Genomic DNA, 14480 nt, shown 5'->3' on the forward strand with positions numbered 1-14480 from the left:
AACACAGGATCAACACAACCTGCCTGTCGTCTTGTCTTGTTTTGTTACCGTGTTCCAACCCTAAGATTTATCCCGTCTCCTCGCCTAATGGAGCGAGCAGCTCCATGGCTGGACCTCTGCTCCGTCTGGATGAGAGAATAGAAAATCAATGTGCTTAATGGTTTAAGTGCTGTAAGGATGGGTGGGTGTGGGGGGTGTGTGTGTGTGTGGAGTGGATGATAATATGGAGTGGAGTTTGGCTTCTATCATCAGCAGTCCAGTATGATTCTGAATGGAGTGGACCATCACAAGCTGTGTGGGTGCTCTCCATGGACCAAGCAGTCCAATTCTTCCCTGATATACGTCTTGATTATTAATGCAGTTGTATGTGTTGTTCCTTGTATTTTAGAGCATATTGTAGTTGTGGACCTACTAAAACACAATATTGCATATATCTATATATTTAGGGTAATTTACTCCTGTGATACAGGGTTTTTCATTCCGTGTCACCTAACCAGCTCTCGACAGAAGTCTGACGGGTGTCTTCATGGAAAATGCTCTGCGGATTTCTGTCATTACGCCGATGTGTTGACAATTTAATCTGAAATATTCTTTAATCAAGTGATTTAACCCATTGATACCTGATGCCGCATTTGCGTGTATATATCCCTCATTTGTGTGCGTATCCCTTTAAGACCGCGAACCGCGTTAACGCGGTTCGCGGTCTTAAAGGGATACACACACAAATGCTGCATCAGGTATCAATGGGTTAAAAAAAGCAGCCTGCATCGTCAAACCAGTGAACAATCAACATAGAAAAACATCTGATTTCAGATCTGGAGACCACCAGGGGTCCTTGAAGGGGTTTGAGCGGGTCTCCAGCAAACTCATGAGATGTTCAGCACTTCAGCATTATTTCATTTCTGAGAAGTGAGCACAATCAGACAATGTAGAAGGATGATTGTTTTGATCATAGTTTCTCTCTTATCTCTCGATTTACAATACAGATTTCTGAGCGTGCGTGCGCGCGTGCCAGATAAACAGACTATCGCTGATTGGACAGAGCAGTATTAGTAAGCTCTGGGCAGATGTCCTGATAAAGAGATATTAATACTGGTCAGAGTGCTGAAAACACGACGTATAATCTGTGTCTTTTAACGTTCCCAGGATGAATCCATTTGCTCCAGTGGAGACAGATTGGAGATTGAGTGAGAGGCAGGGCTCTTGTGTCTCAGGGTTCCTACGCAGGTCTGGAAAGTCCGGGAAAGTATTCAAAATGAATTTGAACATCTCCATGCCTTGAATAGTTTGAGAATGTAAAAAAAAAAGTATGGAATATGTTGTGGTTCAGGTCTGATACTGAACCACACACATAATTCTATATTTTATTTTGTTGTACAGCCACTTTGAGTCCACAGTTTTTGGTTGATGTGAAGAATAATGTTCAGATAGAGGATGCTCTTATTACCCAGCTGCTGTGAGCATGCATTTTATCAAAAACCCTGCACCAAAATCACATCCAGTCCAGAACATAGTCTGCACCAAAATCACATCCAGTCAGGAACATAGTCTGCACCAAAATCACATCCAGTCCAGAACATAGTCTGCACCAAAATCACATCCAGTCCAGAACATAGTCTGCACCAAAATCACATCCAGTCCAGAACATAGTCTGCACCAAAATCACATCCAGTCCAGAACATAGTCTGCACCAAAATCACATCCAGTCCAGAACATAGTCTGCACCAGTCCAGAACATAGTCTGCACCAAAATCACATCCAGTCAAGAACATAGGGTCTGCCTGGAAAAATATAGTTCTACAATAGAACACTGCCAATCATCTCACATATTCTGATATTTGTGGCTGTGAAGAACAACCTTCATACAGTGATATGACCCAGTTAGCAGGGGCAAGATGTCTTTCTGCATGCATCATATTGAACACCAGAGAAAATCTTCAAAACAAATCAAGGTGTGGAAAAAGTATGGAATGTTTTAATTGAAAATGTGGAGGAACCCTGTGTGCCTGACTGTTGGTTCGTATCCCTCCGCACAGCGAGCATGTAGGCCCCGAGCGGACATCCACATCCACAATCAACGTTCCATCTAGGCACGTTCTGTTTCCTGTAGATGTTGAGGAACTGACAGGGTATTTTTTAGGCCTGGCGTTTCCTCGCTGTGAGACTCTGTGAGAACAGGACAGATAAACGAGCCAGCACAGGACAGATAAACGAGCCAAGGTGAAAGAACGGACTCGTCTCTGCCTCGTATGAGCACAGGCCTGCTATCTGCACTCCGTTTGTTCACTCCGTGAATGCATGTAGTGTGGCCTGACAAGCTGCTGTCAGAGCTCATTATGTGCTATGAAGTGACCCTCCATACAGAAAGCCAGTCCACTTGTGTAGTCCGGGACACAGGACGCTTGTTGTGGACTCCACAGATCGCCGGCTGTTTCTGGTGTCCAGTGCTGGAGGAAAAACATGTGACGGATTCGGTCCGGAAGTGGCCTTGAATACGGGGGCTGGGATGTGTTGATTGGTACATACTGAGTGTAGATGCATGCGTGCGTGCACGTACACACACATGCACAAGGACTCACGTGAGGTTAAAGTCCCAGTAAACCAAATTCAGAGATGGGTTTCTAAACACGTGACACGTGTTAAGAGTAGAAATGAGTTGCTGAAAACATGTGAAAGGTCTTAGCACCATCTAGTGCTGGATTGTGGAGTTGAAGCGTTTTTCACCATTTCTGTGACCAGGATTTTTTGATGATGCAATGGCGCCATACTTATGGTCCCTCCCCCTAAGCCTAACACTATATAAAGGCTAAAGTGCCTCTACACTGGAATATCAAAAAATGCATCAGAATGTATCGAGTTAAGCAGCACTAAAGGGGGGGGGGGCACTAGGAGCACTTCAGCAGACACGCTCACAGAGAATACTGCTTATATTTTTTCATGATTTTGAAACCTAATTTTATATACCTGGCGACATTTTTAATCGTTCCAATTCGGGTGGTTAATACAATTCTGTGGTGTGACAAACTCAAAACACATGAATTTTTGCTTTCCAGGGAATTTAAGGATACAAAAAGTTGCCTTCTCCATATACAAGGGATCAGCGTTGGTAAACAAATGGCTTTACTGGGGGTAACTAACTATATGGGACCCTATGGATCCAGCCTTGAGTGTCTCACTCTAGCCGGCTGTGCTGTTTACTAAATTCACTTCATTTTAAAAACTGCGACAGTTCACACAACTTCAACACTACATACTATACTTGTGCTCTCTCTCAGAATGTCAAAATATAAGCGATGTCATGTATAGTTTTTGAGATATTAACATTAGTTTGGCACAACCCATACTATTAACTGCCGCGGGGTTCCGCATTTCCAGGGGTTTGTGACGTGACTGACGTCACGCAACACTTAGTGCTTGCTTGCTCTTTGACCCATACCAGCTTGTGTGGTATGGGTACCAAACACACACACACACACACACACACACACATGCACACACAGTTTACCTTGCAGTATAGCCTGTCAATAAATCAACTGGGCGCCCCCTGCTGGGATGTAGGATCTGTTCACTCTGGTCTCTCTACCTACAATACAGACAGTCTGTTATGGGTCTATGCTGGATGTATTGTGACCAGCTGTCCCATGTGGTTATATGCTGGATGTATTGTGACCAGCTGTCCCATGTGGTTGTATGCTGGATGTATTGTGACCAGCTGTCCCATGTGATTGTATGCTGGATGTATTGTGACCAGCTGTCCCATGTGGTTCTATGCTGGATGTATTGTGACCAGCTGTCCCATGTGGTTCTATGCTGGATGTATTGTGACCAGCTGTCCCATGTGGTTCTATGCTGGATGTATTGTGACCAGCTGTCCCATGTGGTGGTATGCTGGATGTATTGTGACCAGCTGTCCCATGTGGTTCTATGCTGGATGTATTGTGACCAGCTGTCCCATGTGGTTATATGCTGGATGTATTGTGACCAGCTGTCCCATGTGGTTGTATGCTGGATGTATTGTGACCAGCTGTCCCATGTGGTTGTATGCTGGATGTATTGTGATCAGCTGTCCCATGTGGTTGTATGCTGGATGTATTGTGACCAGCTGTCCCATGTGGTTGAATGCTGGATGTATTGTGACCAGCTGTCCCATGTGCTTGTATGCTGGATGTATTGTGACCAGCTGTCCCATGTGCTTGTATGCTGGATGTATTGTGACCAGCTGTCCCATGTGCTTGTATGCTGGATGTATTGTGACCAGCTGTCCCATGTGCTTGTATGCTGGATGTATTGTGACCAGCTGTCCCATGTGCTTGTGTCTTGCAGGTGAGCTGCTCAGCCAGCCGCGGCCCGAGGGCCTGACGGAGATCATCTGTCCAAAGAATGGCACGGAGCGGGTCAACGTGGCGCTGGTCTACCCCCCCACGCCCACCGTGGTCAGCCCCTGTCTCAAATGACCCCCACCTCCCCCTCCCCCGGACTAGACCGCACCCCCCGGGGGGGGGGGGGGGGGCTTCCACCTCTGTCTCTCGTCACCGCCTCCCTCCTGCCTCTCTATGTGACACCTATAAAACCTGGTTCCCTGTCCTCCCCCCAAAGCCAGCCTGGGACCCATCCCCCGCGCAGCCCGGCAGCTGAACGCACCGGAGTGGATCATCGTTTGATATGTGAGTGAGTCGGAATCGATTGTCCTCAGTTCACTTTTTGAGGTCTTGTCACATTATTATTTATTATGGATTCCACAGGAGTTCTTGGCAAGCCCCGCCCTACTCTGCCTCTGATTGTGTTGGGTTTAGGCATGAGGAGTGACGATTGGTTGGGATTAGATAAGAATATCAGGGTAAGCCAATCAGAGGCAGAGTAGGGCGGGTCTTGCCAAGAATTTCTGTGGGATCTAGTATGGAGCGTTTCCACCGCTTCTGGAGCTGGGGGTGTAAACCAAGGAACCGGAAACAGTTGACCGGACCGCGTAGCTAACGTTAGCTAGCTAGAGCCTGATAACACGAGGTGACTAACGTTGAAAAGTTACATAGTACAGTACATAAAACAAAACGTTGATGCAATAATATGGCATCGCCACCTGTTCGTGGCGACTAGTTATCCTACACAACTGGAATCGACGTTTCATGGGGGAACGATAAAAATGTGGCACATATCCGGTGTGTCCGGTTTACAGTTCTGGCTGGGCGGAGTCTACACCAGAACCGCGCCGAGAGGTGTAATTCAAGTGTAATGGGGAACCAGGCTCTTCTCCTCGGGAAGAGCCTAGTGACGCAAGGTTAGTGGGATCCAGAGCCATGTAGATAGGAGAGTCCCGACATCTCCATTCACTCCAATGGACCAGTTTTTTACTCTCCAGAGTTCCAGGAAGTAAGGTCCTGGATTAAGCAGCACTGTCGAGTTGCAGCAAAATGGACAGTTTGTGTTGTTGTACTTTGAAAGTTTTTTCCCCCCCTTGAATCAAATTGTACATTATCAGCTTTATTTTAGCATGCAAAAGTAGCGCGAGACCCATTCCTGGCTGTTCATTGGCTAATGAGTCTCGCATTTTGGTCCTCCACTGACGCCGCTCTCTCTCTAGAGGACACTAGTGGGATCCATAAGAGCTAAACACTTTTTTGCAGCTCCGGTTCCAGGAAGTGAATTTCCCATTCATTTCTCCAGTGCCTTTCATCAAATCCTCATAAAGAGTTTTAAGCCTGGAACCGAGCCAATCAGCTATGAGATGAATTACGGCCATAAAACAATTCTCTACGTTTGTCTTAGATTCCAAGATGAAAGAGTTCAATGTGAAGAGACATTACCAGAGTAAATATAATTCATACCAGTGATTGTCCGGCAGTGAACGTGTGAATAAAGTGAAACAGCCTATTGAGCTATTGATTTAAGAACTAATATTATGGCGCTGAAAAAAATACGTATAATTGTATTGTATGTGATTTTTCTGTTTAAATCACCCGTATGATGCGAGAAGCAGCTGGCCCCCAGGTATTTTCACATGATCTAATCTGGCCCCCATTCAAAAATGTTGGGACAGCCCTGCTCTACACATTGTCTTGTTCACATTCATTTGTTCACAAGTTAATTTCCTGACATTTTCCATTGCAGGTTGTCCTCAGCCTAGTGACATTTGACAGTATTCGAAGGATCATGGCTCAGCACAAGCTTCAAGCGGGGATGATCCACGCAGTAGCAGCCTCATCGCACCAGCCCGCTCTAAAGCGCCCGTGGGTGTCACCTTTCTCCGAGTTCTTCCTCGTCATTGGGCCTCAATGATCTCAGAGTAGATCCTGAGCAGGAGCTATTGTGTCTGTATTCTTTGCTCACTGGTGAGTTGAATTTAGACTTAGAAACGTTTGCTACAATTGTGAAATACTCTAGAACATTGGTTCTCTCAACATGGGGTCCCCAGCAAATGCATGAATTGTTCAACTTCATTAGTTAACCCAATTAACAGTTAACGAGAGAATGTAGAAGAATGAATGTTTTCATCATAGTTTGGCTGTTATCTCTCTACAGCCAATACCAACAATCATGGAGTTCTGGCCAAAATCCTATCAATACAATATAAATAAACAATAAAATAAATAAAATTTTATATATATATATATATATATATATACATATATATATATATAATTGACAATATTAAATCCTCAAATGTGGACCTGAGAGACAAAATTTCCTTGATATGAAAATTTTTGAGAATCACTGCTCTAAAATACATTGATATTTGAATTTCCTCCTGTCGTAAATGCAATTGCAAAAGTACAATTTCAAAAATGTGAATCATATGTAACATATTTCTCAGAGCCTATTTAACACTCAGAGACTCTTGGGAAGTAGGGGGCCAGATTTCTGCCAAATCTCTCTCTGTCACAGCCAAGAAAAACACACACAACAAAGGATTTCAGAATTATTATTATTATTATTATTATTATTTTTGTTTTTACCAGACTCCTTTATTTTGAAATCTCGTCCTGTTTTGCCCAGGTTTACCCCAAATGCTGTATGTAAAGGTTGCCATTGAAGAGAGCAGGATAGCGTGACGACGAGTCTTACAACTATTTACATTGTGTAAATATTTCTCTATGCTTACATTGTAAAGCAAACGAAAGCTTGTTGCCGCGGGAGACGGACAATGACACGGCGGTTAAAGTAAAACACAGCAGCAGCAATTCACTCTTCCCTGTACAGAGATGATCTTTTTGGTTTAGCATGCTTCGGTCCACGTTCATAACGTTAATGCAGTAATTGCAATGTAGAATCAATGGGATACCTTTATGCCAAGGATATTAAAGCTTAGCCAGATTTGTACAGATATGTATCTACACTGGAGCAAACCATGGCTAATGTGTAATATGACATTTCACCCCTATTAAATGCTCAAGGTTTACTATCATTGTCTGTAAATAAGAGGTTTCAAGTCTTCACACTATTTGTCGTCTCGTTTGGATAGCTGTTTTGGATAGCTATTTTTTTCCACTGGTCTAGGAAAATACTGAAATATGACAACAAATATTGAGGGTAACTTGCTTTGCTTTTGTACATAATATCTTTATTTTTGTATGTTGACACAAGATGTCACTACTACAGCTTTGACATTATTTACAGTGCAATGTTGTGCATGGCTCACTTGGCCAATGTGAGAGTGCACATAGTGTTTTATATGTACAGGTAGCCGGTTGGAACATCTCACAATACAACATCAAATACCAAATGCAAATAAACCAATAACTGGGTTTAGTATTGCTGCCTCTCTGCCTCTTTATTTAATACTGTATCAGTAGACAATGGCACCTCAAAAGTGACACGCACCTCATGGAAGAGCTTCATGGGATTCACCACCATCGTCAGAAAGGGTCGTTGTCTTTTGCCCTTTAGGTAATGCAACTCATGGATCTGAAAAATAACTCACTGCCTCTCTCTAGTGGCCATTAGCAGGTATGGCATGCTTTTGGTGCCCTTATCCTGTAGTTTTATGGCAAACAGATGTGGAGCCTGTCACAGTCCAGTTTTGTGTGTGTGTGTGTGTTATTTTTGGTCCATCTGGGGCCTGTACTACAAAGCAAGATTAGTGGTTTAGCGAGGTAACTTCAGGTTTAAACCTGGTTTGGCCGTACTACAAAGCAAGTTAACTTCTTACCGACATATATTTCCATAGCAACTTATGCTTCACACTTAACCTGGTCCGCAGCAGGTTAAGTTGCAAGGATAAGATTAGACCTTAAATACACCGCCCACGAACCAATCAAATCAGCAGTTTGGAAAAATGGACAACCCCTTTCTGGATGAGTTTCCCATCTAGGAAGGAGCACGAATTGTAATGTTGAATGAGTAATGTTAATCAATGTTAATGTTAATCAAGGACTAAAGCCTTGCACTTGTTGGCTATTTTAATTAAGCCCTACTTACCACTTTGGAATATGTTTTTATATATTCATTTTTGTGCTTTTAAGTAGCCTAGATACGTTGTTTGATCCCGCTGATCGATTGCAGCTGAATAGTGAGTGGAGAAATATCACTAAACCGGCATAAAAAGGTTACATAAACGTCTCCAAAGCGCACGGTGCCGTGTGCGCAACGGAGCTGAGACTGACGTTGGGTTGGAATTGAAATGGTCATAGCCTACTACATCTAAGCAATTTAATATGGGATCACCTGCACACAGGCGATCCCATATTAACTCATTCACCGCCAATGACGTCTTTGACGTGTTATCAGCAATGGCCTTCCCCGCCAAGGACGTGTTTGACGTGTTTTTGTTTTTATTGGTGCAGCGCCTGCAGCAAACACTTGCCCAGCCTGTCACACAGACACAGGTCCCTGCCTTCAAAGGGTAGCCGACAGCACGCGATCAAACACATACCGCAGCTGTTGTTTTGAAATTGATGCAAGAGGAAATGCAGAGAACGGGTAACGCTTCCTTGTGCAGACAGGAGAAACATTGAAACGCCGAGCTGGAGTCGCCTTCCTCTGTGCCAGCCAGGAGAAAACGGGAGAAAGTAATCAAGAGATGTGTTTGATCATCGGAGGAATGAGGAAATGATCGATCAGTTTGCGAGGGCGGTGAGGACGTGTTGAATAGCCGAGGGGAAAACGGGAACGATCATAGATATGACAGGGAGACATGGACGAGGACGGTGTACCAGAACAAATCAAAATAAACACAGGAACAGCTAGGCAGCAGCGGGCAGAAGGCACTCACAGCAGCCCGCTGTCCTTCTCAAGATTCTTCAGTTGGTTCATGAAATCGCTGGGCTGCTCGCCCTCCAGTGTTGCTCCTGGCCAATCCCAGCGCCACAGGGCGTGGTTATTGCTTATCCTATGTTGGGTTAGAAATCTAAAAGGGGGATCGTGTGTGTGTGTGTGTGTGTGTGTGTGTGTGTGTGTGTGTGTGTGTGTGTGTGTGTCTGTCTGTCTGTCTGTCTGTCTGTCTGTCTGTCTGTCTGTCTGTCGGTGTGTCTGTCTGTCTGTCTGTCTGTCTGTCTGCACACTCACACCGAGTAAACTGTATTGTTGAATGTAAAAAAAAAGCACTTCATGTGTGTATATATATATATATATATATATTTTTTTTTTGTCATTTGTGTCCTAACGAATAATATTTACATGTCTGATGTCAATACAGTTCAAAATAAAAGAATTGAGAGTGAGTTATGCCTGAGATTGTGCCCTTTTACAAAAATGCTTTTTTCTCCCTTTTCTCTTCCCAGACAGGCTTTTTTGGTGAACATGGGGTGTATAAAAAGGGTTATAAGTAGAGTACAGAACATGCTAAAAGCTAACTTTCTTTTTGGGGGTGAAAGTAGAGACTTAGATCTTCATTTCGAGGTATTGGACATCACTGTAGTCCTAGTACAGAATTTACTGTGGGTCTTGAAAGATGACCAAACATTATGGAAATACTTGGCCTGTGCCAAAAATGCCAGTCAGATATTGGCAGTGAATGAGTTAAGATGATTCATATCTAGGCTACTCCTGCATTTTGCAGCTGCAACTCTGTTGCTTTTGGCCTGTATGATTCGATTGAACTTCATATTTCCAGCATCATTATATGAAATATGGAGATATGCGACTCTGCTGACAATATGTGACCACAAAATAGGCTATTTTTTATAAATGAAATCTATGCCCGCACGTACCGTGTCGATTCAGTTCAGAAGCATTTATTTTATTTTATTATCATTCTTTTTTTTATTGATTAGCCTATAGGAATTATTCAATCAGTGCGACTAAACACATTGATTTTATTTTATTTTATTTTATTTTATTTTATTTTATTTGACGGTTACAAATTGAAATACAATATACTGAACAAAGTACAGACACGGATCATTATTATTCATTGAGCCTAAATGGTCTATAGCTACATACGGATTTTGGACTGAGATAGATTACACATTGCTTCCACAAAAGACTGTAGATAGAGAGCTGTAGATAGCCTACGAAACCGCTCTTCAAAGAAATTACTGGTGTGGATAAAAGTGGTCACTTTAGACAGTCATTCGGGAACAGTAATAATATCCAACGCAGATTTGCATTTGCGGTTTCATTCAATGAGGAAATAGGCGTGTCTTGCGCTGTAGGAGTTGGAGCAGTCCATATTGCACTCTGATTGGCAGTTGTTAAAAACCACGCCTCTTTTGCGGGCACGAGCTCCAGTGCACGGGCATTTTTATGTGCACGAGCTGAGAGCTTGATTAGAAAAACCTGGTTCGAGTTAACGAGTGGCAATCGACGTTCGTAGTACAAGTTAACTACAATCGAGCTGATCTGGTTTAGACAAACCAGATCAAGGGACAGATCCTGGATCTTCTTATACAACATTCGTAGTACAGGCCCCGGTCTCCTTGTTGTAATAATGCTTGCCTCAACCCTGTAACGCACAATCAAATGATTTACCTCCCTTTTTCAGGACAACCAGGGCTATCATAATGTATGCTGCAATGATGTCACATGAATTCTTATATGACCATAAAGACTAAAGAAAGAAAAAAACAAAGTGGAAATTGATTCTCACAAATGTATTAAAAAAACACAACAATTAATGAAGGTTTTTGACAATTGAAATTGAAAATTGTTCAGCCAAGTCTTAGTGATAATGGGTAAAATAAATAAACATAACTTGCACAGATCAAAAACGATTTGTTTTTCCACCCAATTTGTACATGTTACTATTATTATTATTATCATCTATAATTATGATTTACCATATGTCTGTGTTGAAAGTGTGTATGCGTGTGCGCGCATGGAGCTACAGAGATAGAAATCATAAAATGTGACATCTTTGCATAACACCATGAATTCTATGATGTCATGCATGCATCCTGGAGTTAAAGATTCAAAATCAGCGAGGGAAGTGCACTATGAAAACCCTCTGGGGGGAGAGAGGAGAGGCTGCATGCCAACTCTGTGATCAATAATAATCATCTTTCTCTTTATTGTTTATTTGAGAGGGACAATGCACAATAAATATATTGCACCAGAAATAGCTATTAGCTATTTTGCATCTGTTGTCCCTGGGAGGGGGCGGTGGGACAATAAACACAAACAAAAACATAGGCTGCTTAATAAACCGCACTCCCAACAACAGAACCACATCAACAGACCAGTGCACAATACTATGGGAGATACACATAACAGAATAACAGTAGAATTACACATATCTGTAGCCTATATCAGTGAGTAGCCTACATTAGTCAAACTAATCAGAATCACACAAAATGTCCCTGCATCAAAACTAAAGGAGAGAGAATGTTCTCGATAGACGAGAGAAGACTTCTAATGGCTACAGGACTGTCCTTCCCTCAGCCACTTTTTAATTGAGGATTTAAAGCCACAATCTTGCTGCCTTGTAACTGTGAAAGCAGTTTGGCTGAATTTTGTGGATCGAAATTAGACACAACAGTCCCCTCTAGTGGAGGCTCTTGTAGTTCTAATACCAGTGATGCGATTAACCACAAATAGAGAGGTCCAGGGATGACGTATTTTTGTAGGCTGAATGCGGAAGTCCCGAACTTCCTGGTTCCACACTGTTTCTGTCTATGGGATTTTTGAATGGGTTTTTGGCGATATGCTTCAAATAATGTCTGTGGGCAACGCAAGTTTAATCAAACGCGAACCAAGGTTCAGCGGGATAATCTTCACACATGAGGACCACTTTCATGAGTTTTGTAGCGTAAATGCGAGCCCTAGAAGTAAAATGCTCGAGCTAAACTAATCCTGAACTACACACTGTCGCATAGGCTTCACGTCACGTCAGCAGTCAACCTGGACTGTTGTTGGATGTGTGCACTGATTACCTCGGGCTGAACGGGGCTGAACCAGGTGAGGGAAAGAGAATTTCCGTGTTCGCCCTTTGAAGTGGTGACGTTATTGACGTATATATCCACATCGACTCAGCAGTGTAGTCTCATTTAGCCGTTTGCTAGCTAGCCGCCCGTTTAACGGCATGTAAAAGCTTCAAAACTCATAAAAGTGGTCTTCATGTGTGAAGATGATGTTACTAAACACTGGTTCGCGTTTGATTAAGCCAGCGTTGCCCAGAGAGATTATTAGAAGCATCGCGCCAAAAACCCATTCAAAACTCCCATAGGCGAAAACTGTATGGAACTAACGAGCCTGGCTCCCGCCCACAATTGATTTTGTCACCCTACTGGTTCCCGCCTAGAGCCCGCCCTAGACCGGATGGCAGCGTTTCTAGCTCGTCAACTTTCACGTTAACTTGACAATTTGACCCAAGTATCAGAATCCTCTTTCACCGTTTTGACCGGTGTGTCAGGCGGTGGTGGCGGAGATGCCATATTGCATAAACGTTTTGTTTTATGTAACGCTAGCTTTGTTTTGATCAGACTCTAGTTTAGGTAACATCACCGCGTCAAGCTAACGGCAACACAGACGTTGTTAGGCGCATTGCCATCCGGTGTTAATTCTGGGTCCGGGGTTTACGCCCCCATGACAAAAAGCGGGGTGGAAGGTGCCCAGACTAGTATGGAACCAGGGGCGTTAGCATCGATGATTTCCGGACTCGTTACTGGACCTCTCTATTGATTAAATGGCGGTGGAGCAAGGTCATGGAGAGGATTCTGGATAATAAACAGAAATTGGCGAAGGTTACGTTTGACAGTCCCTGCAGTTTTTTTATGTGTTTTTGAAGGTGATGTTGCTATCAATGACAACACCCAGATATGTAACCTCATGGACAAACTCCACCCTCTGTCCTTTCACATCGATTTCTAGATAGATAACAATTATTATTATTATTATTAGGCCTACAATAATGCCTCAGAAAAACACAACACACAAAGAGAACCGCAGGAATGTCCGGAAGTATACTTCCGGGTTCGTGAGAGGAAAAGTCTATGGGTAACTTTTATGACTTTTGGAACGTAAATGCGTTTTTTTAAACGCGATTTTTAGAAAACGCTTCAAAAGGCATAACAGCAGGTATTCACGTTTGTGAAGAGTATCATGCTGAACCCAAATTCGCGTTCCCATCAACTTTTGTTAACCACAGACCTTATTTTATGCATTTAAGTGAAATCCCCATTCTAAAAATCCCATAGACTTCTCCACTGACGAACCGGTGGTTTCTGGATAAGAATCGTGCATTCCTTTATAACTGGGGACTGGTAATCTTACGACTTCAAAGGTCATGAGCTGGGCGGTGACGTCATCAGAGCTGGTATTTCCCATTCCAAACTCGTAGGAGCCTCAGCAGCCCCAACCTAAAAAATCCAAGATGGCTGTGCCGCGCAACAACAGTAGTTATCGTGCATTCCTTTATAACTGGGGACTGGTAATCTTACGACTTCAAAGGTCATGAGCTGGGCGGTGACGTCATCAGAGCTGGTATGTCCCATTCCAAACTCGTAGGAGTCTCAGCAGCCCCAACCTCAAAAATCCAAGATGGCTGCGCCGCGCAACAACAGTAGTAGTATATATAATCGTAGTAATGTTGTTTAGCACTTCTGTTTTGTTTGTGTCTCATTAAATCAGCTGTACACACAGCACTGCCTAACTTCTATCTGTGTGGACATGAGGCTGCAGTGTTTGTATGCGCAAATTGCCGCGAAATGCCATGTTGTCAATTTTATTGCTAACAATGGCTAGCCTGGCTAGCGACTGGATCTGACCAATGAACAGTGAAATTCCCAGCTCAAGTTTTCTGCAAATGGAACGCTAACAAAACGGATGTGATGTCATTTAGCCTCCACATCCCAGTTATTTTGCGATAAAGGAACGCACCATAAATAATAATATAATACTGTTAAAATGTGCTAGACTAGTATATCCTAGGCTACTCTGACGAGGGGAAAATAACTCAAAATCATCATAGTCATTAGCTACAAAGCTACAGGCTATAGATTGGAACAGGCTGCTTGGTCACAGCAATGCATTGCAGTAAGTAAAGGACAATTAGCATCACAAAGTCCCGCCTTCACCTCATTCAAACTGTTTTGAAGTGACTGTACACACCC

The 14480-nt window shown here is 43.1% G+C and overlaps 1 protein-coding gene across 1 annotated transcript in view; it reads left to right on the plus strand.

Annotated features, from left to right (window-relative positions):
* mfhas1 (multifunctional ROCO family signaling regulator 1) overlaps nt 1-4582 on the plus strand; it is a 17080-nt gene extending 12498 nt beyond the window's left edge. The window contains exon 3 of the mRNA XM_083639310.1: nt 4324-4582. Coding sequence (XP_083495436.1) covers nt 4324-4454 — 131 coding nt within the window. The 3' untranslated portion in view covers nt 4455-4582. The remainder of the gene's footprint in view (nt 1-4323) is intronic.
* The last annotated feature ends 9898 nt before the right edge of the window (nt 4583-14480 follow it).

This window comes from Poromitra crassiceps (genome assembly GCF_964638095.1).
Source record: "Poromitra crassiceps genome assembly, chromosome: 6".
Taxonomy (NCBI): domain Eukaryota; kingdom Metazoa; phylum Chordata; class Actinopteri; order Beryciformes; family Melamphaidae; genus Poromitra; species Poromitra crassiceps.